The sequence below is a fragment of the Lonchura striata genome, chromosome 32 (assembly GCF_050655825.1).
Source record: "Lonchura striata isolate lonStrDom1 chromosome 32, ASM5065582v1, whole genome shotgun sequence".
In the NCBI taxonomy this organism is placed as follows: Eukaryota; Metazoa; Chordata; class Aves; order Passeriformes; family Estrildidae; genus Lonchura; species Lonchura striata.
The window spans coordinates 2712282-2735800 of record NC_140734.1 but is presented as its reverse complement, the minus strand read 5'-3'; the positions used below and the strand labels follow the sequence as shown (position 1 = coordinate 2735800).

Sequence of the window (23519 nt, the reverse complement as noted above, 5' to 3'; positions counted from 1 at the left end):
GTTTTTTTTTTTTTTTTCTTGGTGCTTGTTTTGTTTGCCTGTTTTATTTGGTCACAGTTTTACTTTTGTTTTCTGCTTTTTGGTTTTTTTTTTAATCCATTTAACAGCAGAAATGACCTTGTGATTTGTATGGTGAAGTTTTGATACACAGGTGTTGCACATAAAGGTTGTTTTTGTTTTTAAAAGGAATCTCAGACACACACCTGCAAGCCCCTGTGATTGGAGAACTGAGTGCTCTCAGACAGCAAATTGTGCATGAACAGGAACCTTGTAGTTCCTATCTCCATTACACATGACAAAATGTAAAGTGGCTGGAATGGTGCCAATTCTAGCCTTGCTTTTGCCTTCTTTTGCTGCCGTGCCATAAAACCGTGCCAGAGTCATCAATGAACTGGGTTCTTCCAGGATGGGGTGTGCAGGGATGATCCCTCAGCTCCTGTGTGCACCTGGTGTGCACCAGGCCAGGCACGCGACCGTCATCCACAGCCAGCCTCTGTCTGCAAAGAGAGCAGGGAGCTGCAGCTCTGAGGAACTCCGGGCTTAGGGAGCAAACAGACCAAATCCCTCATTCATATCAGTCACTTCACTTGAGTGTTTTCTGCTGATGGATTTTTATCTTCCTGCCCAGAGCTGGAAAAAAAATAACCCTGGCAGTTTGCTTTCGCTGTGAAGAGACTCCTGTCAACAGGTTCCAGGGCTGCTTCTTCTTGGAACTAAAAGCAGAGCAAAACTCTTCTGTTGGTCACATCAAACCAACATAAGTTTCATGAGTCTATGAAAGACATAAGAATGTAAATATTATTTCATATTACTGTCCTTACTATTTTCTATTTCAGCGGAGTAATTAGGTCATCATTCACTATATCAAATAACTGGAATAAGCTCTGGAAAAGGAGGTTTATTTAAAACTAAGATTGTTAAAACTACATTTCAAAAAAGGGCAGGAATTCCATGAAGAAAATGATGTGGTAAAAATAGAGTTATTTAAACTTCTCAAAGTCCTTGGATAATGGAGCCCTGAACCCCCGTCATGTGCAGTGCAGCCTTGGTGGTCCCTTTGAGCCCAGAACTGCCAAGGGTCAGGGCTGGGATGAGCCTTCGCCCAAAACTGGCTCCAAGACTAAGTGGGAATCAGTCCAGAACAGAGCTCACACAAAGAGCAAAATCTCAAGGCCAAAGCCAAACCTTCATCAGGTTGGATTTCTTTAAACACGGAACGGGAACAAATTTACTTGTGCGGTAACATCACTGTTACCATGAAACTTTACATGAGCTACTAAAAAAGCAGTGTCCTGTCCTGATGTGTGTTGCCCAAATACTGTTGAGAACTTGCTGTGCCTCTGCCCTGTGCCCCTGGGGCTGCTCCTGGCCAGGCAGCCTCAGGGGGAGCCAGCACTGGCTGCAGCCCCAGCGGCCCCCCAGGACAAGGCCCAGCAATGAAGAGGCCAAGGAAAGCACTGGGCAGCAGCAGAACCCTCAGCAGAGTTCTTTGCACAGCCATGGACTGGCAACAGCTCCACTGCAGCATGACTACGAGTCAGGCTACCAGTGCTATGAGCAGAGCTACAAGAAAAGTGGAGAGAAAAATCAGCTACTGACCATCTGCTCTCGTACAGCTTCCGAATGCCAAGATAGAAGCCCATCAGCACAAGTGGCACAGTGAACAGTGTCACCACCGTGCCTATCATGCAGGACCTGTGCACATGCTGGGGGCAGACAATTCCTGGGGTGCTCGGTGGATTCGGGGCATTTGTACTGGACTTGCCAAGCATTTCTGTGGGAGCAATGGGGAGCGTGAGCCCGCGCTGTGCTGCACTGCTGAGCTGGCAGCACGGTGGATACGGCCAGGACGTTCTCTGTTTGCCCAGAGCTGGGGCCTGCAGGCACCTTGCCGCCCCTTGGCACAGGCTGTGCCACCCAACAAAGCCCAGCAGGCCGGCAGGAGAGCCCGGGGCCAGCGCAGCTGCTTGGGCCGTCACTGCTTGGAGGGACAGGGGCCAAACCCATCCCTGAGCAGCCCCTGCCAGCCCTGGCCCTCCCTGCCCTGTGACAGCTCCCCCAGCCCAATGGGGACAGACCGTCATCAATTCTACAGCCAGAAAAGAAATCGTCCCTGTAACTGTGTGCTGCTTTTCTTCCCTGCAGTTGGTCCCAGAAACATCCCTCACACTGCTGGAAATGCCTACACATTGTCTGATCAGTCCCTATGGTTTTCCAGTGTGCTCTCAGAAATTTTTCCAACAAGTCCACCAATAAATTCCAGGTTACCTCTGTGAATTGCACACTACCGTTTCCTTCATTTTTTTCTCAATACCTGGAAGTTCCTGTATCTAGTAATGGCCTTGAGGATCTCTGATTCTAGTCAATTGTGGTTTTTTTGTATTGAGACAGATGAAACAGCCTTTTGGTTTTGCCAGGTCTGGTTTTTCTCTTAGCATTACGGTTTACTTATTATCTACATGTAAACTTATTTTTATTTATGGTTTTTTTTTTTGTTCCCCAAGCAGTGATATTGACAATTTGTCATTCATTAATTAATGCTCCAAATATGAACAATTCTGATTCTATTTTTCTAGGAATATAAAGATCTCAGAAAGCTGCATTTTTAATTTTGATGACACACTCACTCCCCACTCCAAGCTTTGACAAGGGGGTGATGCTTTCTGAAACTTCCACTGCCAACTTTTATGGTGATCCATGTGGAAACGTCCCTGAGGTTAGGTGGAGTTATTTGGGAAGTGCTTGGCTTAACCTTGGAAACGGATTATTACTTTTAGTGATATAAACCTGTACTGCTTCAAGATTCACAACCACAGTCCTTATTTGTGGCTCACTGCCTGGATGCCTGTTCTGAATTAAAACAACGTTTGTGAGGCAGATGAAGAGCTTAGACCTCAGAGATCAATATTCCTGGGAGGAGGAGGAGGAAGGAAGGATAAAATCTTGTTTCAAAGGCTGTTTCTTCAATCCTACGATGCCAGAAGTATGGTAGACTACAGCTGTCTCCAAATGTCATTCAAGTACAGAAAAACCCTCTGCAGTGCCAGACACCAGGACAAATTACTTGACACTTTGCCTCACAATGCATCACCATTAATTCTAGTGAGAGTTAGGCCTTAGTTGGAGTCTGATTAGAGCAAATCAACATGGTGTGAATGGCAACAAGAATTTGCTTGTGAACAGATGATTATGTCCCACTCAATAATGAGCAAAATTTGCCTTGACTTGGAAGAAAGTAGACAGGGAGCAATGCAGTATTTGGGTTTTATCCAGTGATAAAATGGGGTAAGAAGCTGTAACAACTTACCTGTTCTACAGAACACAAGTACTGATACAGCCAAGAGTACACCCACACAAGAAAGGGATTTTCAGGACATTCCTTTATTTCTTAACATGGAATGGGCAGCAAAATGCTGGCATTGGTCTGAACTGGAAACCGTGTTCCTCTCCAGTTTCTCCTTGAGCACACTGTGTGTTATTTGCAGACTTCACTGCCCAGCCCATCAATCCTCTCTTGGCCATTTGCTAAATGGCACAACTACCAAAATACAGGTGCCAGCATAATCAGCCCAGCACTAATCCAGCACTGCTTTGATGCTGCACAGGAGCACAGAATGGCTTGGGTTGGAAAGGACATTTAAAGGCCATCTCGTCCCATGCCCTGCAGTGAGCAGGGACACCTTTAACTAGGTCAGGCTGCTCAGAGCACGAGCTCGAATGTCTGCAGGGTTGATGTCCACCTCTCTGGGCAACCTGTGCCAGGGTTTCAAAGCCTACAGTTTTAAAGAATGGGTTTCTTTTGTCTAGTCTGAATCGACTGTCTTTTAGATTAAAACCAATCCCCCTCGCTCTGGTCACAAAGGGCCCTACTAAAAATTCTGTCCCATCAGTTTTACCCTGAAGGTACTGAAAGGCAGCAATCAGGTCTCCCTGGAGTCTTCTCTCTTCCAGGAGGAACAGCCCCAGCTCTCCCAGCCTATCTCCAAAGCAGAAGGGCTCCAGCCCTCACAGCATTTTGTCCCTTTTCTGGACTAGACCCAACAGAACCATGTCCTTCATGTGTTGGGAGCCAGAGCTGGATGCAGTACTCTTGTCGTGGTAGAGATGGATTTCCAGAAGGCTTCAAAGCCTGTTTTTAGTCTAGCATGCATGCTTTTCCTACATTCTTACAAAGCGTGTAATTTTACACTTTACTCATTGGTCACAAGAGACAAGCAAAGTACTTATTGTAATAGGCAGTTGCAGGTTTCTCTTATTCATCCTTCTTTCTTGGTTTGTATATCAACGCCCTTGGTAGAAAATTCTTTTGGGCTAAACATGGATCCTCTTATCAAACTTCTCTCTGGCTCACCAAAGTTGCTGTAAATTGCGCGAATCTTTAAAATTAGAGGGTTTTGGGAAAGCTGCAAAAGGCAGGCCTCAGAGACAGCAAAACTGCAAATAAAGCTAAGCACTAAGATTTGTCAGCAGAAAAATTATGTAAGAAGCAGAAAAGTTAGGACAAATGGAACAATGGTCTGTGTATTAACATGTGGCTAGAATGACTCCCTAAGCTACAGAAAAGTATATCTAGCAAAATATTAGGAAGTTCTAAGCTTACTAATGGAGCTCTGGACATTGGGTTTTAAGGCTTAAAATACAAGTAGGTATTGTATTGGAAAGAAGCAAGCATTTTTTTAAGAAAAGGTATGTGTGCTTATAGTGGTTGGATAAATCTATTGTCAGTATGCTTTTGCTTTGTATGACTGGTCAAAATCTTGTAAAGTATGTTATAAAATTAAGTTGTTTGTCTGCTGCCGGGCATGTGAGTTGCTGGCATCTACCCATTGTCACAACGATGTAATGAGACTGATGCTAGAAAAGAAACAGCTCGAGACGTGTTCCTCAGCAGTCCTGTTCCGTTCCTCATTTGTACATAAACCCCAGGCCAGCAATATAAAACATCATCCACAGTAGTGCAGGTGGAGTCTCACCAGAGCAGAGCGGTGCAATCACCTCCTTCAACCTGCTGGGCATTTTCCTTTGGATACACATGGCTGACACATGTCCAGCCTCTCATCTAGCAGCAGCCCCAAATCCTTCTTGGCCGGGCTGCTCTCCATCCCTTCATGCCTCGAGCTGTGAGATCAGCAGGGCTGGGACTGTGTCACAGCTTTTGGGCAGAGCTGCTTGGCAGGATGAGCTCCTTCCCAGAGAAGGCAGAACCCACTCCCCAGGCAACTCCAGCCTGGCCATGAGGTCACAGCAGGCTCTGGGGTCACAGCAGGCTGAGGGCACAGCAGGCTCTGAGGTCACAGAGGTCCCAGAGCCCCGTGGTTGCAGAGCACCACAAGGCCCCAGCAGGCAGTCCTGGAGCACAACTGCTGCGGCAGCAGCGGCGGTGGCAGCAGTGGTGCTGACATTGGGACAGCGGCCTCAGGACAGTGGTGGCAGCGAGAGCGGTGGGACTGGCACAGGGCAAGGCACCATGGCCCTTGCTCTGCGCCTCCTCCTCCTGCTCCTCCTGGCCGTGGCCCTGCCTGCCAGGGCTGCCCAGGCTGCTCCGCTGCAAGCACGGGGAGCAGGTGAGCCGGCAGCCTGGCTGCCCTTTCCCAGGACAGCGCTCCCTGCTCCCCGGGAAGCGCTGGGGATGGTTTTCCCCTGAGCTTTAGGGAGGGTTTCCTCTGATAGAGGGAGAGAGCCCCCCTGGGCCCTGGGCTGTGCCAGCCACCCCTCCAGGGATGTTGCACAGCGTCTGCAAAGAGGGTGGGCAGTGACCAGGTGCCAGCCCAGAGTTCCCAAGTCTCTTTCCAGCTTTGGCTGTGTCCATTGCCACCTGGCTCCCACAGCCTTACTGATCCCCTGTCAGTTCCCAGTTCCATGAGGCAGAAGGGGATCCCAGCACACCATGGAAATGGGTCTGATCTGTGCTCCCTTCTAGATTGGTATTATGACTTGGGTGATTTGGAAATGCTGGTAAATGACGACTTCAAGACCTTTCCAGATGCTGAAGGCAAGTTCTCAATGTACCTTTCCTGACAGAATAATCAGTGTCAATCTGGCAAGAGCTCCCTTCTGTCCTAAGTTCCTCTGAAGGTTGATGGATTCAGGAAAATTTGCCCTGATCCTTTCTCAAGCCCTGAGTTATCCCACAGGATTGCTGTCAGTAGGAGGGAGCATTTAGCTGTCCATCTTCCTCCTGTGCGCAATGCCAGAGTGTCCTTCTGTGTGCTCTGTGCAGCCCCAGAGAAGAGCAGAGAGGGAAGGGGCCGGGCCCAGGGCTGTGCCCCGGGGCTGAGCCTTGGGTGCAGCCTGAGGATCTCCTGCAGCACCACGGGAGCTGTTCTGTCCTGCCTTTCTTGCAGCTGAACCAGTTGGTGAAGGTGGTGCAGCTTCCCAACCCATCCCCATCACTGAGCCTCTGGGAGATGGTGAGGGTAGGTCAAGGCCTTTCCCCCTGCGAGAGCTGCCAGCTCAGAGCCCAGAGCTCGGCCAGGGGGGCATCGCTGCAGGTGCCAGGGCAGAACCATGCACATGTGTGCCATGGCCCTGGGCCATCCCCTCACTGCTCCTGGGGCTCAGTGCTGCCTGTGCAGATCTGCAGCGATGACAGAAGCTCCTGTGGCTGTTGAGTTACAGGTGTGGCTGCAGGGAGGATTTCTCCAGCTCCTTTTATGGATACTGCCCGCAAGCCCAGCTCCCATTGCAGGGGTGAGTAGTGTGTCTCTGCTGACTCCACAGGCTGAGCACTGGTTTTGTAAAATCCACTGAGAAATGGAAATGTTTTGCACTAAGGTCCTCCAACAGGGAACATAAAAGCTCCAGGATACAAGAAGCACCATGAGCCATCTGAAAACATGAGGCAAATGCTGAAGGAAATGGAACAGGCAGGACAAGGTGGGTGATTTCTCTCAGGCTTCCCCTGGGACTCAGCAGCCAGGGGCATTCCCTGCACATCTGGACAGGCTGTGCCCGACACAGCTGGAAAAGATTCATGGCAGCCTCGCTGCCCCGCTGCTGCTCTCATGGGCTGCAGGGCTGTTTCCCAGCCTGGGCTGGCTGCAGCTTCTCCCCAGCCTCTGCAGGAAGGCATTTGCCACCAGCTGACAGGGAGCCCAAACTGCAGCACGGGTCTGACATGCCCTGCAATTTCCCATTCTCTGGGTTGATCAGAAAGGGCACCTGTTTGGAGAGCAGAGAGCTGTGGCCACCCAAATAGTTTTTAGAGATTTCCTAATTCTTAACCATTACTTTGACATTCACTGCCTCCTGAAGATGCCACCTTCCTACTGGGGAACAGCCCCACCTGATCCAGCTGTCCCTTTTCCTTCCTCTAGAAATGGAAGGAGAGGCTGTGCTGAAGGCTGAGTTTCCCAGAGGAAGCAGTGGCTCACTGGCAGCCTCTGCTGCAGGAAGGGAGGTGCTGCCAGGCACAGTCACAGGAGGTAATTGCTGTGCCTCTGGGCCTGAGCCCTGCTGAGCCTTGAGCTGCCCTCTCTGCTACTTGGCAGAGCCGGCACAACCTGGACAAGGCTGGCACAGCCCAGAGGAATTGTTATGCTCAGGGCAGTCAGGGTACTGAGCAGTCCTGCTGGGGTCCCTCCATGGGAGACACATCCCAAAACCCGGGAGTGACTGCACGGGGTGCCCATGGTGGGGAAAGGGCAGAGGGGGAGATGAAGGCTCCAGTGTGTCCCGACAGGGCCTGGGTATGAGCCCTTGGGCTGGGGGAGCAGTTCCAACAGAGGGAGGGAGAGAGGGAGTGCAGGAGGGAAGGAATGGTTCTGGCACTACATGCTGCACTTATCCCCAGGACTTTAGGGTTGTTTCCCTCTGTGGGAGGGAGAGGGCCCCATGGCCCTTGGGGTACTCATGCCACCCCTCCCAGGGATGTTGCACAGGGCCTGAAAAGAGAATGGAGAGTGGCCAGGAGCCAGCCCTGAGTTCCCCAGACCCCTGTGCAGCTTTGGCTGTGTCTTTTCACATCTGGATCCAATGGCCTTACCTGAACCCCTTGCAGTGCCCAGTTCCCACAGGCAGAGAGGGATCCCAGCACATCAGGAACTGGTTCTGGTCTTTGCTCCCTTCTAGATTGGTATCATAAGATTGCTTATATGGAAAATCTGGTGAATGATGGTTTGGAGAATCTAGATCGTGGTGGAGGCAAGTACTCCGTGTGTCTTTCCTAAAAGAATAATCAATGTCATTCTGACAAGAGCTCACTCATGATCCATTTACCTTAACATTATCTCAGGGCTGAAAGATTCTGTAAAACTTGCCCTGCTCCCTTCTAGAGCCCAACAGTGATTCCACAGGATCACTGTCAGTGGGAGGAAGGAGCATTTAGCTGCCCATCTTCCACTCATGTGCAATGTCAGTGTGTCCTTCTGTGTGCTCTGTGCAGCCCCAGAGAAGAGCAGAGAGGGAAGGGGCCAGGCCCCGGGCTGTGCCCCGGGGCTGAGCCTTTCACAGCTCCTTTGCCGGCCCCAGGGAGCCTGAGCTGCTCCTGCTGCTGCTGCCAAGCCCTGGCCTCCACTGGGGCTGGGTTTAGAGCTGCTGGCAGCTCCAGGGAGTCCTTTCTCCCCTGACTGCCCCGCAAGGAGCTCCTTCCTTCCCAGTGTGGGCCCACCGCAGGCTCGTGGTCCCCCTGCCCCTGCTCCTGAGTGGAAGGCAGAGCTGAGGGAATGCCTTGGAGGGCACCAATCACCCAGGGCCACTCACTGCCACTCCAACCTGAGGGAGACGTGCCACACCTTTCTGTTAAGGTCCTCCTAGAGAGAAGAACCAAGGCAGAGGAGACAGGAAATCCCTGGAGGCTGCCAAACATCTGGACCAAATGCTGAGTGATCTGGAGAGACAGCGTGGTGGGTGCATTTCCCTCCCCCTTCCCCTGGGACTCAGCAGCCAGGGGTGTTCCCTGCACATCTGGACAGGCTGTGCCTGGCACAGTGGGAAGGGATCCATGGCAGCTCGCTGCCCCGCTGCTGCTCTCATGGCCTGCAGGGCTGTTTCCCAGCCTGGGCTGGCTGCAGCTTCTCCCCAGCCTCTGCAGGAAGACATTTGGCACCAGCTGACATGGAGCCCATACTGCACCATGGCCCATGCACACCCTGACATCCCCTGCAATTTCCTGGTCTCCAGGCAGATCAGGAGAGGTGGTGTTTTGGAGAAGGGAAGGTTCTTTCTACTTCCAAAAGTTCATCTGATTTCCTGATCATTCTCCATGACTTTGACCAGCATTGGGTCATGAAGATGGCACCTCCCCGATGGGGAAGAGTCCCATCTCATCCAGCTGTGCCTTTTCTTTCTCAAGCCATGAACCAAAAGTCTGTACAGAAGGTGGCTGTTCCAGAAAGAAGCAGTGGCCTAGTGCCAGCCTTTACTGCAGGAGGGCAGGCAGTTCCAGGCACTGGCACAGGAGGTAATTGCTCCAGTGTGTCCTGACAGGGCCTGACTCTGTCCCCTGGGGCTGGGGGAGCTGTCACAGGGCAGGGAGGGCCAGGGCTGGCAGGGGCTGCTCAGGGATGGGTTTGGCCCCTGTCCCTCCAAGCAGCCACGGCCCAAGCAGCTGCGCTGGCCCCGGGCTCTCCTGCCGGCCTGCTGGGCTTTGTTGGGTGGCACAGCCTGTGCCAAGGGGCGGCAAGGTGCCTGCAGGCCCCAGCTCTGGGGAAACAGAGAACGTCCTGGCCGTATCCACCGTGCTGCCAGCTCAGCAGTGCAGCACAGCGCGGGCTCACGCTCCCCATTGCTCCCACAGAAATGCTTGGCAAGTCCAGTACAGATGCCCTGAATCCACCGAGCACCCCAAGAGTTTTCTGCCCCCAGCATGTACGCAGATCCTGCATGATAGGCACGGTGGTGACACTGTTCACTGTGCCACTTTCTGTGGTCCTGTTCTGTTTCGGTTTCCGGTGGTGGAAGGAACAAAAACAGTAAGTTGTTGCGGATTTCTACCCTCCAGCATCTTCAAAGGCTGCTGATAGTCAGGGAAGATTCCCAGTGAGGCTGCAGTGGAGTTGTGGCCAGTCCATGGCTGTGCAAAGAACTCTGCTGAGGGTTCTGCTGCTGCCCAGTGCTTTCCTTGGCCTCTTCATTGCTGGGCCTTGTCCTGGGGGGCCGCTGGGGCTGCAGCCAGTGCTGGCTCCCCCTGAGGCTGCCTGGCCAGGAGCAGCCCCAGGGGCACAGGGCAGAGGCACAGCAAGGTGGGGAGGAGAAAGAGCGGGGACGAGATGGCCCCTGAAAGGCAGAGGCGCTCTGGGGCCCGCTCCTGGCCAGGGAGCCTGCCCAGAGCCGTCCCCTGCTCGCCGGGGCCTCGAGGGGCAGCTGTCCAGCTGGGCCAAGGTGTGCCAGCCGCTCCAGCCGTGCTGGGGAGCCTTGCCAGCTCTGGGCCCTGCTGTGCAGGAGGGTCCCTGTGTGCCACTGGCAGCTGGGGCCTCAGCCACTGCTCTCTCCACAGCAGCGCTGCCGCAGCTCCAGCATCCCGGCCGAGAAGGCGTGACTCCCCCTCGCCCCCAGGGAGCCCAGAGAGCGTCGGGTCTGGCAGCTCTCAGACATCGCCTCAGCAGCAGCAGCTGCCCAAGAAAGCAGAGCCCCAGCGCTCCGTGCCTCCCCCACGGCCCCCCAGACCGGTTGTGATGCAGAAGCTTCCCGAGATCCCCCCACCTCCTCCCCTCCCGAGCCCCCCGCCCTGGTCCATCTAGGACTGGAAGTGGGCCAGCCACGGCAGGGCACGGGCCACCAACAGCTTGGGGCACCTGCTCTCCTTTACAAATAACACCCTTACCTATGCACAACAGCCACAGTCACTTTTCATACTGTTCTACCTTCAACAGGAAGGGCTGAAGATTCTTCCCTGTTCTGTTTCATCCTTTACCACTTAGATTTTCATACAGTTGGCTGCTGGCTGCATCTCTTAAAGGCTTTATTAGCATTGCATGTTTTACCCCACCTATCAGGCGAAAAAAATAAAAAAATATTATTCAGTTTAGACTTTGTTTTTAGTGTGGTTGGGCCACTCACATTTTGAGCAATTAATTTTCCATAGTACTTCTTCCTTTTTCCTTACTATTCATAAAAAGTTAATCTGGACATAAAAATCACCACAATTACTGAGACTTCTCTCAAAGCCGAGGGGAACCTAGCACAAAATATTCTCCCTGTGTACTGCACAACAAGAAATATTCAGAGGAAAATAGAGTGGCAGCTGAGGCTTGTGGAACTCCCAGAATAATGAGCCTGCAGAGGAGGCAAAGAGCCCTAGCCTTGGTTGAGGGAACTTCTCCTCACAGACTCCTCTGAGAATGTGGCACTCCAGGAGGGGAAAGCTTTTAAACCTTTGCCTTACCTTCCTCCTGTGCTAAAATGTAAGGCTCTTCCTGAGAATAAACTGAGCTATAAAATATTCTTTATTCCTCAACAAAGCTACTCAGGTTTTCGATTTATCTTAAAAGAGCAAAACCAAATGGGGCCAGAAATTTCTCATCAAAGCCTGTTTGCAGAGAAACCCCACCATAGGAAAGAAAATATTTATTAGCATCAGTTCACTCAAAAGAAACCCAGCCCTGAATTGAGCAGCGCTTTAAGTGAACTTGAATTCACTTTCCTCACATATCAGCTGGTTTGGTTTGCTCTTTTTTTGTCCTAGAGAGAATATTCAAACTATTTGCTCTTGACAGGACTCCTTGGATGGTACTCAAACCTGGTTCCTCATGATGCCTTGTCTGGCCTGTTAATGCAGCCTGTTAGCAGCACCTGGCTTTGCCACCCTGCTCATGGTAGCGGGGCACGGCTGGTGCCATGGTTCCCTCTGGTGACACGGTCCCCTCTGGTGCCACGGTCCCCTCTGGTGCCCATCCTGGTTTGTGGCATGTCCGTGCTGGTGGAGGATCCCTGCTTGTGCTGCTGACTGCGTTCAACAAGGCCGGTCCTACTCGCCAGCCAAAGAGAGACTAAAGTCACTGCTTTGGGCAGCTTCTTTGAGCGAGTTTAATGCTTACTCATCTCTATGCCAGACCCCTGAAAAGCCACACAGCAACACCATAAAGTCAGCTCATCGACAGAGGTGAGCAGGTCTGAGCAAACAGAAGGTCGGCTTTCAAGCACATTGGGTTTTTAATTTAGTGGAAGCACTCACTCGTTCACGAGCCTTACTTGTCCAAGTGGATTGTGCGATGCTGCTGTCTTGCTTGCGTTCAAGAGAAAGCAGAGGGGAGAAAGGAGTTAAGAAATGAGAGACGCACCTGGGGCGCAGGCTCGGCAGCCAGACGGAGCAGGGCGGCACCGGGCCGCTTTGCCGGAATCCCTTTTGGTGCCGGACAAAGGCGGACGCTGCTCGGCGAGCGGCACTGGAGCGGCGGCGGCCCCGCCCCGCCCGTCCCGCCCCGCCGCGGGCCGGGGCCGAGCGCTCGGCCGGGCGGGCGCTCGGGATGCTCGGGCAGCGCCGCGGGCCGGGCGGGCGCGATGGAGCCGCCGGAGGGCTGGGACCCCTACGGGCGGCCGGCCCGGCGCACGCAGTGGCTGGTCAGCGCCCTCGCCTCCCACTACGGGCTGGAGCGCGGCGTGGAGAACGAGATCGCCGTGCTGGCCACCGGCCTGGACCGCTACCTGCAGGAGATCTTGCAGCGCCTGGGCCGCGCCGGGGCGTGCCGCATCCCCGGCGAGGACTGCCGCACGCTGTGCCGGGTGCTGGGGCTGGAGGAGGCGGCGGAGCCCGAGGAGTGCGCGGGGCTGTGGGACGGGCTCTCGGCCGAGCTCACCTTCCGCCAGTTCCACGCGCGGCTCTGCGGCCACTTCAGCACCCGCGCGGGGCCGCGGCTGCCGCCGGGCCGGGAGAGCGAGCACATCGAGACCCAGATCCACCTGCGCAGCCCCCGCCGCCGCCGCCGCCGCCGCGCCGACCCCGCCGGCCGCGGAGCCGCGGGCAGCGCCGAGCGGCGGCCGCCGGGGCCCTGCTGCCGAGAGCGCTGCGAGGAGATGGTGGCGCTGGAGCGGCCGAGGAGCGCATGGCCAGGCTGCGGGAGGAGAACGGCACCTGCAGGAGCTGCTGGAGCACATGCGCGCCGCCCTGCAGAGCAGCGGGGCGCGGTGCCTGGCGCTGCAGGTGAGTCCGGGCCGGCTTCTGCACCGGCCTCCCGGGGGCGGCTCGGCCGGGCCCGAGTGCTGCAGGAGAGATGCTGCTCTCGGAAAGTCAGTGCTATAAATTGAGGCGAATCATTTGATTCAGCCTTTTAAGATCAATTAATAATTTTATTAATTACAGCAAGCGATAGCAAGCAAACAGCGCTGGGTGCAGCTGGGGAGTCTGCGCTCTGCCATGGGGTGACACCCTTCCTTCTCTTCAGTCCCTTTTTATACTTTCCTTTTTCGTATCTTCTCTGCGTTGTGCTGGCAACAGTTGATTTCACAAGAGGGGTGATGGGTCTCCTCTGCTGCGGTTATCCAGCCAGTTCCAGCCAGTCCTGCAAGATCTTTCTTTTTTTTTCCATACATAGTTATCACATTGTTTTACAGTATTTGCTTGCGGTTACCTAGCCTTGCCTAATCTTGCAAGTTCCATGCCCCGACCCCCACCCTTTTCCTCTACCCTAATTTCACACTCTTGATGAACAAACAAGGCAATGCAGTTTTTCACATTCCCCCGTTTTTTTTTCTTCTACCATTTTGTTCATCAAATCGTTTTATTTCTTGGTGGGCTAGAATTAAAGTCTCTCCTACTTCAGGATTTCTAGGGAGAGTTTCATATTTGGCTTTGATCAGCATCAGGTGTGCTGCCTTCAATTTTCTTTTTGCTATTCCAATTTTATCTCCTGCTGTTTGCCAATCTGAGGCTATTGTTTTACACTCTCAGTACCTACAGAAATATTCCCTAGGGTAATTGCAATACCCTTTCCCTGGGTTTGATGCTGGACGCATATAAAATCCTATGTTATTAAAACAGGGCTCTACAGGGGCTAGTTTGCATAATCGTGGGGTAAATCTAGGGGGTCTGGATGTTATCTGACTCTGAATTACTCTACTATGTACTCCAGTTATTGTCTACTTAAAGGGTTGGTGCAAAGCTGGGGAACCCTCTCTTTGGTATACAGTACAAAGCACTAACATATTATTTTCCAATAAGGGTGGGGTTATGACCTTGTTTTTATTGCATAATATCTTGTTTTCCCCTCTTGGGTTTGTTGCCTTTCTGGTGTTTCAGAGGCAATCAGACCGGTCGTCTGGGGGAGCCTAGTACTCGGTTGGCAATAGTTGGAGCATTTCAGCATTATTCTATTTGGGGGGGACCTGGCTTTTTCCCCTCTGCCTCGCTCGCTGTCTCCGGTGCTTCAAGCCGCGAGGTGAATTATCTCCTCGGCAGCAGCGGTACTCGCCTGGGCGTCCTTTCCCCTGCTCCCGCCTAACTTCATACTGTTCCCAATTTTTATCTTTGACCGGGGGTGGGTCGCACGGGACCCCCTTTAGTTCCCTCTGACAACACCTTTTTAGAATTTGGGCAACAAATGGAGTGGGTTCGTTAGTATGGAAACAAAAGTTTCCTGATGCACTCCTTTGGTGTATATTTTTTACCAGTCCTCAGACTCGAAACAAATCTACTGATTTTTCAATTTTCTTGATTTTAACACAATTTCTGTTCAGACCCCAGTTGGCGGCCTCCCCCCTTGGCAATGGACCTGCCACCGTTCTTGGCAAATTTTACATGCAAAGCACCTGAAAGGACAACAATCACAATCTACCTTATTACAAATTATCAAATAATCATTAAAATAATTACTAACACACACAAAAGGATAATAAGTATAATCTACCTTATTATAAACTACTAAAAAATTACTAATAAGTAGGTAATTATATCCCTTTTTGTTCTCCTTTGCAACCGACTTAAATGATGCACACAGAGTTCCTAGATTTTTCTTAATGGTAACCTTCAAATTCCTAGGCTGGCTGTCTACTTTCCACTGGTCATCCATGGTGGCTGGACTTTTAACTCGACTGGCATGCGTCCACTCTTTCTCGGCCGTCCGTATCACAGTTCTTGTGGTTTTCTTTCTTCTCAGATTTTACTAAAAGTAGGAACTACTTCATAGGCATATTTAGAATTAGTAAAAATAGTCCCACTTTTTCCTTTCAATAAATTTAGAGCTTTAAGCACAGCATATAATTTGCATGCTTGGGCTGACCAGCTGGGGCTAAGGGGACCAGATTCTACTGTCTTAAATGTTTTCTCATCTATTATAGCATACCCGATTTTTTTTTTTTAATTTTTTTTTTTTTCAGAACTCGAGAGAACTTGTCTACATATAATTGAGCTTCTTCTTTTAGTTTTTCTTCCTCATGATCTGGCTTTATTTTTGTTTGTTCCTTTATCTGTTGGAGGTAAACATGTGTTAGTTCTGTAATTGGTTCTTTATATAAAAAAACACTGGGCCGGGTTTTTCAGGCCCGTGGTTTCTTAACTTAGGAGAGGAGACTAGGATGCCTTCATACGTTAGGAATCTGGCATCCGTTATCTATTTGTCGGCCTTCTGTTGCAAAACTCCATGAATGTTATGGGGAGATAAGACTTTTAGCTCACTTCCAAAGGTTATCTTCCCAGCTTCCTCTATCAGAAGAGCAGTGGCTGGCTAATGGGATCAAGGAGTTTGGAGAGATATGCTACTGTTTTGTTTTTTTTTTTTGTTTTGTTTTGTTTTGTTGTATGTGTTGGGGTTTTTTTGTTTGTTTGTTCGTTTGGGGTTTTTTTTTGCAATTAATAAATCATCCACATATTGTAATAACACTGTCCCTTCCCCTAAAGAATAACTTGCCAGTATTTGTTCTAAAACTTATCCAAACAGATTTGGGGATTTTGTAAATCTCTGGGGAAGGACTGTCCATCTAAATTTTTTTTTTTTTGGTTTCAGTCCTTGCCTCCCCTCCTTAGGTATAGGATATTGCTTAATTCTGACAGGTATCTCCGGGTTCCTAATAGTTACTTCAAAGGGTTCAATGTTTAATTTTCCTGTACTATTAGGGGAGTACCAAACCTCTGAATTAATCTTTTTCTCATCCTCAGCCTGGAGAGGACACAATTTTACTGTTAGTTCTCCCTTGCTAATCTCTATCCCTATCCCAAATTTAACTATCAAATCTCTTCTCAGTAAATTATAATCTGCTTTTGGAACTAATAAAAATTACTCAATTACTAATTTGGAGTTACTTTCTAAAAGGACATCCTTGATTACAGGTACTCCAAAGGGTTTCCCTTTGGCTCTAATCACTTGTATTATTTCAGATGAAATCTTACACCCTTGGGGAAGGGTCCGGATACTCGGTCTTTCCGCCCCTGAGTCCACAAGGAACTCATATTCTTGCTTCTGGGGACCTATTTTTAATTTTACCAGGGGTTCTGTTCTTTCTCTTGTCCCCAGCAGATAGAGCCCCTGACACCCCTAATCTTCCTTAAACTGCTCTTCATCAGCCATCCTTTGTCGGCATTCCCGCTTCATATGTCCCTTTTTCCCCCAGTAAAAGCAAACAATCCTATCTCCTCTACCTTGTCTTCCTTCATTCACCTGCCGACCAGCTCCCCTCAAACCTCCTGGGTGGCCACCACCCCTTCTTTGGGGAGATTGCCTCTGTCCTTCCCTTACAGCTGCTAACATAATCTTAGACTGCTTCTTGTAGTTCTCATCCTCCCTCCTAACATAAACCTTCTGAGCCTCCCGCAGTAACTCATCCAGCCCCCTCGCTTGCCTCCCTTCTAACTTTTCCAACTTCTTTCTAATATCCATCCATGAGTTTACCACAAAATGAACTTTCAACAGTGTCTCCCCTTCAGGAGTGTTAGGGTCCACTCCTGAATATAACTGAAAGGCTTTTCTCAGCCTCTCCAACAACTCAGTTGATCTTCATCCTTTTTCTGTTGTTCCTTGAATGCCTTTTGTACATTCTGTCCATGAGGGACAGCCTTCCTTATTCCCTGTATTATTATATTTCGCAAATCGCCCATATGGGTATGGTGTAACGGGTCTTGATTATTCCACTGGGGATTCTGTAGGGGCCATTTAGTATCTGCTAATGGTCCCTGCTGATGTTCATCATCCCAGATTCTCATGCCCGTTTCCCTAATCATTCTCCTTTCTTCTGCAGAAAACAAAATCCCTAACATGGATTGCATCTCCTCCCAAGTATAAATATTAGGTCCCAAAAAATGATCCAACCGCTCCACCACCCCTAAAGGATCTTCTAACAAATTTCCGAGTTCCTTTTTAAATTCCCTAGCATTCCCCGAGTTTAATGGGACGGATATGTACCCTATTCCTAGAATCTGGGCAGGCTGTCCTGGTTGCGCTGCATTTGGGTTAGGCACCATTCCCATTCCATGCTCCCTAAGGGGAAATATAGCCAATTCTTGCTTTCCCTTTTGTCGGGTCTGGCTTCGGGTTACTCGCCGAGAACCCTCAGGGATACTTTCCTCCAACCTTTCACCTTCTGGACCCTCATCCTCCGATAATTCTTGGGTGGGTGCCGAGGGACCCGGGTGGTCTACTAGCAAAGGATCCGGGGGCGGGGGGTATAAAGGTTGTGGCGGTGGAGGTGGCAATGGAAGAGAGGGTGGTGGTGGCGGTATATAGGGAGGGGGGATACCTGGGGGTAATTCAATTTCTTTTGGCCTCTTTTTCTTCCTCTTGATATTGAGAGCAAATAATTTTGTCCTTGTCTATCCTCTTATCTAGAGGACTGCATATTTACTTTTTTCTAAATTAAGGGGTTCTTTTGAATTAATGTAAATATTTAAGGCCTGACAGATCCAATCCTCAAAAGACCCAAATATCGGCCAATATAACTGATCCCCTCTTATTTGTTTCCCCCCCCAAACTTCCATGCAGTAATGAGCCATTTTTTCTTTATCTTTTCCCTTCCTAGAAGGAAAGGCATTCCAGTATTTAATCATTGAGCCTAATGGACTATTCTCTGAAATATGGGGAAGTTTTACAGGGATTCCCCCACCCATGGGTTCAGCAGGCTTGCTTTTCCTCTGACCCATTTTCTGGAGTGCCTTCTAACACACACACACTTGCTTCCCTCAATTCGTGGCCCAGTCCGTCGCCGGATATGGGAACCGCACTACTATGAGGTCCGCACTTGCCTGGGGAGTCCGAGCTGCCGGCCCCCCTCTCATACACCACACTCGTCACACTGCAGGATTCCCGACCCCCGACCAGGCGGTCCTGTTCTCCCAGAACAGGCCTCCTCCGGACACCAGGTCCTTCGGAAAATACTTACACCATCCGGTGTCTTTGCCCGGGGCTTCGTGCACAAAGATTAAGGGGGTCGCTGGCAGTTCTTTGCTTGCTATCGGATTTTAGGTTCATCGGTCGGAGTCCGGGGAGGAGTGTCCCCGTAAGGCCACTGTTAAAGCAAAGGCAGTGGGGCGCCTCCTTAGCGAGGCCCCCTCTCCAGGTGTTCCGATCCGAGTCACGGCACCAAATTTGTTATAAATTGAGACGAATAATTTGATTCAGCCTTTTAAGTTAAATTAATAATTTTATTAATTACAGCAAGCAATAGCAAGCAAACAGTGCTGGGTGCAGCTGGGGAGTCTCCGCTCCGCCAAGGGCTGACACCCTTCCTTCTCTTCAGTCCCTTTTTATACTTTTCTGTTTCGTATCTTCTCTGAGTTGTGCTGGCAACAGTTGATTTCACAAGAGGGGTGATGGGTCTCCTCCACTTGAGGTTATCAGTTCCAGCCAGTCCTGCAAGATCTATTTTTTTTTGTTTCCATATATAGTTATCACATTGTTTTACAGTATTTGCTTGCAGTTACCTAGCCTTGCCTAATCCTGCAAGTTCTATACCCTGACCCCCACCCTTTTCCTCTACCCTAATTTCACACTCTTGATGAACAAACAAGGCAATGCAGTTTTTCACAGTCAGTGTTTGTCACCCCTCCACTGCTGGACCGAGACCGCAGTTGTTCATTCAGCCTTGGCATTAACTTTTTTTTATAAAGTTGAGTTACAGGGAGGCTTTAAGGAGCAAGGTATGGCACCGGTGTGCCATTAACTATAGTTATGGATAGCACTCTATTTAAAGTGTAGGGGAGCTCAGCTAAACAAACCCACGTGTACAATGCTGCTGCTTCTTCTACTGCATGTGCAGTCAGGATGTGCTGATAGCATTTGCTGGATGTGCACCACCACAGGGTTTTTCCTGAAGTCAGAACTTTTGGATTCTTACCTGCACAAGCAGATGCAGTGTCTCCGTCAGAAGTGCCTATAAGAAATATTGGAAGGATGTTTTCTTCAGAGTGTGGTCACAAGAGTTCAGAGTTGGAGCCAGTTCTGCAGGCAGACTGATTAATAGTCTGGGGCTCCTCTGCAGAGCCCCATTAATTCTGGGGCTGGCTTCTGCTGGTTCTGCTATCCTGGCTCGAGTGACACACTTAACAGCAGTTCCATTACTCTGTCATGAAATAGCGTGGAACAGGCAGAGCAGGGAAGGGCAGCATGAACCGATTGTTCTGGCAGCTCTGACCAGGTCTGACCAGGTCTGATTTGATACTCAGCACTCACAGAACCCTGCTCCACCTGTGACACTTCCACTTGCAGTAGATGACTGTTCTCTTCACAATGTCCAGCAAGGCAGGTCAAAGACACTTTCACCATTTGCATCTAAAAAAGGGAAAGGAAATCAGCAGCAGCCATGAAGTCACCAGTCTGAGGTCCCAGGAAGAATGAAAACTACAAAGAGGAGAGCCCCAGAACACCCCCAGCTGCTCCCTGCCCTCTTCGTCTGAACACAACTTCATTGGAAATCTTTTTCAGCAAACTTCTTGACTCCTAAGTACAGACCATAGTGATGACATTACAGGTATACAGAAACTTGTGCAATAACATAATAGTGAGTAGTTTGAAAAGTGAATGCATAGCTAGGTATTAAAATCTACTTTCCAGATATTGTTTCCTTGTCCTCAGTATTTGGCAAAGGTCAAGTAGCATTAGTTGCTGATCAACTCTATGTGATCAAAAAAAAAAAAGCCAACAAAGCCCAATCCAGCTACTTTCAGTCTTAATTAAAATCTATCAATTTCTCCCTGCTTTGTGCTCCTGGTCATTACAGGTGGGGCTGCAGGGAGGACTTTCCCTACTCCACGGCTGGATGCTGCACACAAGTCCAGCTCCCATTGCAGGGGTGAGTAATGTGTCCTTGCTCACCCCACAGGCTGAGCTCTGGTTTTGTGCAATCCATTCCTGGAAAATGGAAATATTTCTCTTAAGGTCCCCTGAGAAGAAAGAACAAACCTACAGGAGAGAGTAAGTCCCTGGAGGAATCCAAACATCTGGAACAAATCCTGAGTGATCTGGAGAGACGCCGTGGTGGGTGCATTTCCCTCAGCCTTTCCCTGGGACTCAGCAGCTGGGACCTTTCCCTGCACATCTGGACAGTCCCTGCCCAGCACAGTGGGAAGGGATCCATGGCAGCCTCGCTGCCCCGCTGCTGCTCTCACAGCCTGCAGGGCTGTTTCCCAGCCTGGGCTGGCTGCAGCTTCTCCCCAGCCTCTGCAGGAAGGCATTTGGTACAGGGAGCCCCAACTGCACCACGGGCTTGCAATCCCCGGCAATTTCCTGGCCTCCAGGCAGTTCAGGCAGGGCGCTGTTTGTAAAACAGTGGGTCCTGTGGCAGCCCCAAGAGCCTTGGCCTCTTCCTGACCCTTATCCATGTCTTTGACAAGTATTGCATCCTGAGGATGCCACCTCCCCAGTGGGGAATGGTTACACCTGATCCAGCTGACCCTTTTCCTTTCTCCAGAGATGGACCACAGGGCTTTGCTGAACGCAGCACTCTCTGGAGGAAGCAATGGCTCCATGCCAGCCCCCGATGCACGAATGAGGGAGATGCCAGACAGTGCCACAGAAGGTGATTGCTGTGCCAGGCTCAGCCAGCCTGAGCAGTCCTGGTGGGGTCCCTCTGTGGGAGCCACATCCTGAAACCTGGGAGTGGCTGCACGGGGTGCCCAGGATGGGGAAAGGCCGGAGAGGGAGAGCAAGGCTCCAGTGTGTCCTGACAGGGCCTGACTCTGTCCCCTGGGGCTGGGGGAGCTGTCACAGGGCAGGGAGGGCCAGGGCTGGCAGGGGCTGCTCAGGGATGGGTTTGGCCCCTGTCCCTCCAAGCAGCGACGGCCCAAGCAGCTGCGCTGGCCCCGGGCTCTCCTGCCGGCCTGCTGGGCTTTGTTGGGGGGCACAGCCTGTGCCAAGGGGCGGCAAGGTGCCTGCAGGCCCCAGCTCTGGGCAAACAGAGAACGTCCTGGCCGTATCCACCGTGCTGCCAGCTCAGCAGTGCAGCACAGCGCGGGCTCACGCTCCCCATTGCTCGCACAGACGTTATCACTGAAACAGGAATATATGTCCTGGATCCAGTGCGCATCCCAAGAATTGTCTGCCCCCAGCATGTGCACAGGTCCTGCATGATAGGCACGGTGGTGACACTGTTCACTGTGCCACTTGTGCTGATGGGCTGCTATCTTGGCATTCGGAAGCTGTACGAGAGCAGTCAGTAGTTCATTTTTCTCCACAGTTTTCTTGTAACTCTGCTCATAGCACTGGTACTGAACTTGTAGTCATGCTGCAGTGGAGCTGTGGCCAGTCCATGGCTGTGCAAAGAACTCTGCTGAGGGTTCTGCTGCTGCCCAGTGCTTTCCTTGGCCTCTTCATTGCTGGGCCTTGTCCTGGGGGGCCGCTGGGGCTGCAGCCAGTGCTGGCTCCCCCTGAGGCTGCCTGGCCAGGAGCAGCCCCAGGGGCACAGGGCAGAGGCACAGCAAGTTCTCAACAGTATTTGGGCAACACAGTTCAGGAGAGGACACTGCTTATTTAGTAGCTCATGTAAAGTTTCATGGTAACAGTGATTTTACCGCACAAGTAAATTTGTTCCCGTTCCGTGTTTAAAGAAATCCAACCTGATGAAGGTTTGGCTTTGGCCTTGAGGCTTTGCTCTTTGTGTGAGCTCTGTTCTGGATTGATTCCCACTCAGTCTTGGAGCCAGTTTGGGGTGAAGGCTCATCCCGGCCCTGACTCTTGGCAGTTCTGGGCTCAAAGGGACCATCAATGCTGCACTGCACATGACGGGGGTTTAGGGCTGGATTATCAAAGGGCTCTGAGAAGTTTAAATTACAGTCTTTTTTTCTACATCGTTTTCTTTACGGAATTCCTTCCCTTTTTTAAAACTTGAAAGTTTGAAAAAGTTGAAAACTTGAAAGTTTGAAAAAAACCTTATTTTCCAGAGCTTATTCCAGTTATTTGATAAAGTGAATTATGGCCTATTTACCCCATGGCTGAATTAGAAAACAGTAAGTACAATAATATGAAATAATATTTACACTCCTATGTCTTTCACAGACTCATGAAACTTATGTTGGCTTGATGTGACCAACAGAAGAGTTTTGCTCTGCTTTTAGTTCAAAGAAGAAGCAGCCTCGGAACCTGTTGAGAAGACTCTCTTCACTTCATAGCTGAAGCAAACTTCCAGGGTTCTTTATTGAGGAATATAAAATCTATCTTTTCTGTATATATTCCTGACAAGTAACCGATGGAAATTAGGGATTTGGACTCTTTGGGAAGTACTGACCAGTTGGACATTGGCTCTCTGAAGCTCACTCTGTAATAATCAGTCTTTTTCAGAAGAGAATGTTCAGTATCTTCCTGGCATTACGTTTATATTTGTATTCAAAAAGACATCTTGAAAGAGATTTACAACAGCTCTTTACGGTGCCTTAGTTGACTTCTATCTCTTTCACCATAGGTGCCGATGAAAACCTGGATGGCTCCATTAAAAAAGCTGCAAAGCAGATCCTGGAAAAGGGCGCATACATCTGCTCCCACCCTCTAGACAGGAACTTCTGATCCCTCCCTGACAGCAGGCACTCATGAATGGAAATCAGGGAGGAATTTGCTGCAGTTCCTGTATTAGACACCTTAAAAGCATCTGTTATTTACTGTCTTTACTAAATGTATCTGTATAAAATAAAACTTCTTTCTAACCACAATTCATAGGAAAAGGATAAATGAAGAGATTTTATTTAAAGCTGAAGTGACTTGATTATAGACATAGATTAGATTGATACAGATATAGATATATAAATTAGATATAGATATAGATATAGATATAGATATAGATATAGATATAGATATAGATATAGATATAGATATAGATATAGATATAGATATAGATATAGATATAGATATAGATATAGATATAGATATATCCAGTGTGGTGGTGTCTGTAGCTCTTCTCTTGAGCACTGAGGTCTTGAGGTGTTGTTTCTATTGTGTTTTCAATTGCAATTCTGTTTCAATGCTCGGTTCTATAAACCTCCCACTTTTGTGTTGCTATAGCATATTTTATCCTTAATGGATTGTTCCTTTCCCCTTGTGTTGTTGGTTTTGCCCTGGTTGTCCAACTTCCCAAAGACCTGCCCTTTGTAGCCGAATGTTCCCTGTTCCTCGTGCCACTGAATGTCAATCCCTTCTCATAATTGCCCCTTTCTCCAGAAACTTCCCTGTCCTTTT

At 50.0% G+C, this 23519-nt stretch overlaps 1 protein-coding gene across 1 annotated transcript; it reads left to right on the top strand.

The window, feature by feature from the left end:
• Window positions 1-9822: 9822 nt before the first annotated feature.
• Window positions 9823-22853, top strand: LOC146764613 (EF-hand and coiled-coil domain-containing protein 1-like). Its single transcript, XM_085564054.1, has 6 exons — window positions 9823-9911; window positions 12300-12957; window positions 12989-13078; window positions 18324-18357; window positions 20767-20874; window positions 22753-22853. Exons 1-6 carry the CDS (start codon window positions 9823-9825, stop codon window positions 22851-22853), a joined length of 1080 nt encoding a protein of 359 aa, XP_085420180.1.
• Window positions 22854-23519: the final 666 nt, after the last annotated feature.

Coding starts and splice junctions, on each gene's coding strand:
- LOC146764613 (XM_085564054.1), top strand. CDS start 9,823: ATGATAGGCACGGTGGTGACACTGTTCACTGTGCCACTTTCTGTGGTC. Junction 9,912..12,299: donor TGGTGGAAGGAACAAAAACA/GTAAGTTGTTGC, acceptor TGCCGGACAAAG/GCGGACGCTGCTCGGCGAGC. Junction 12,958..12,988: donor AGCGCTGCGAGGAGATGGTG/GCGCTGGAGCGG, acceptor GCGCATGGCCAG/GCTGCGGGAGGAGAACGGCA.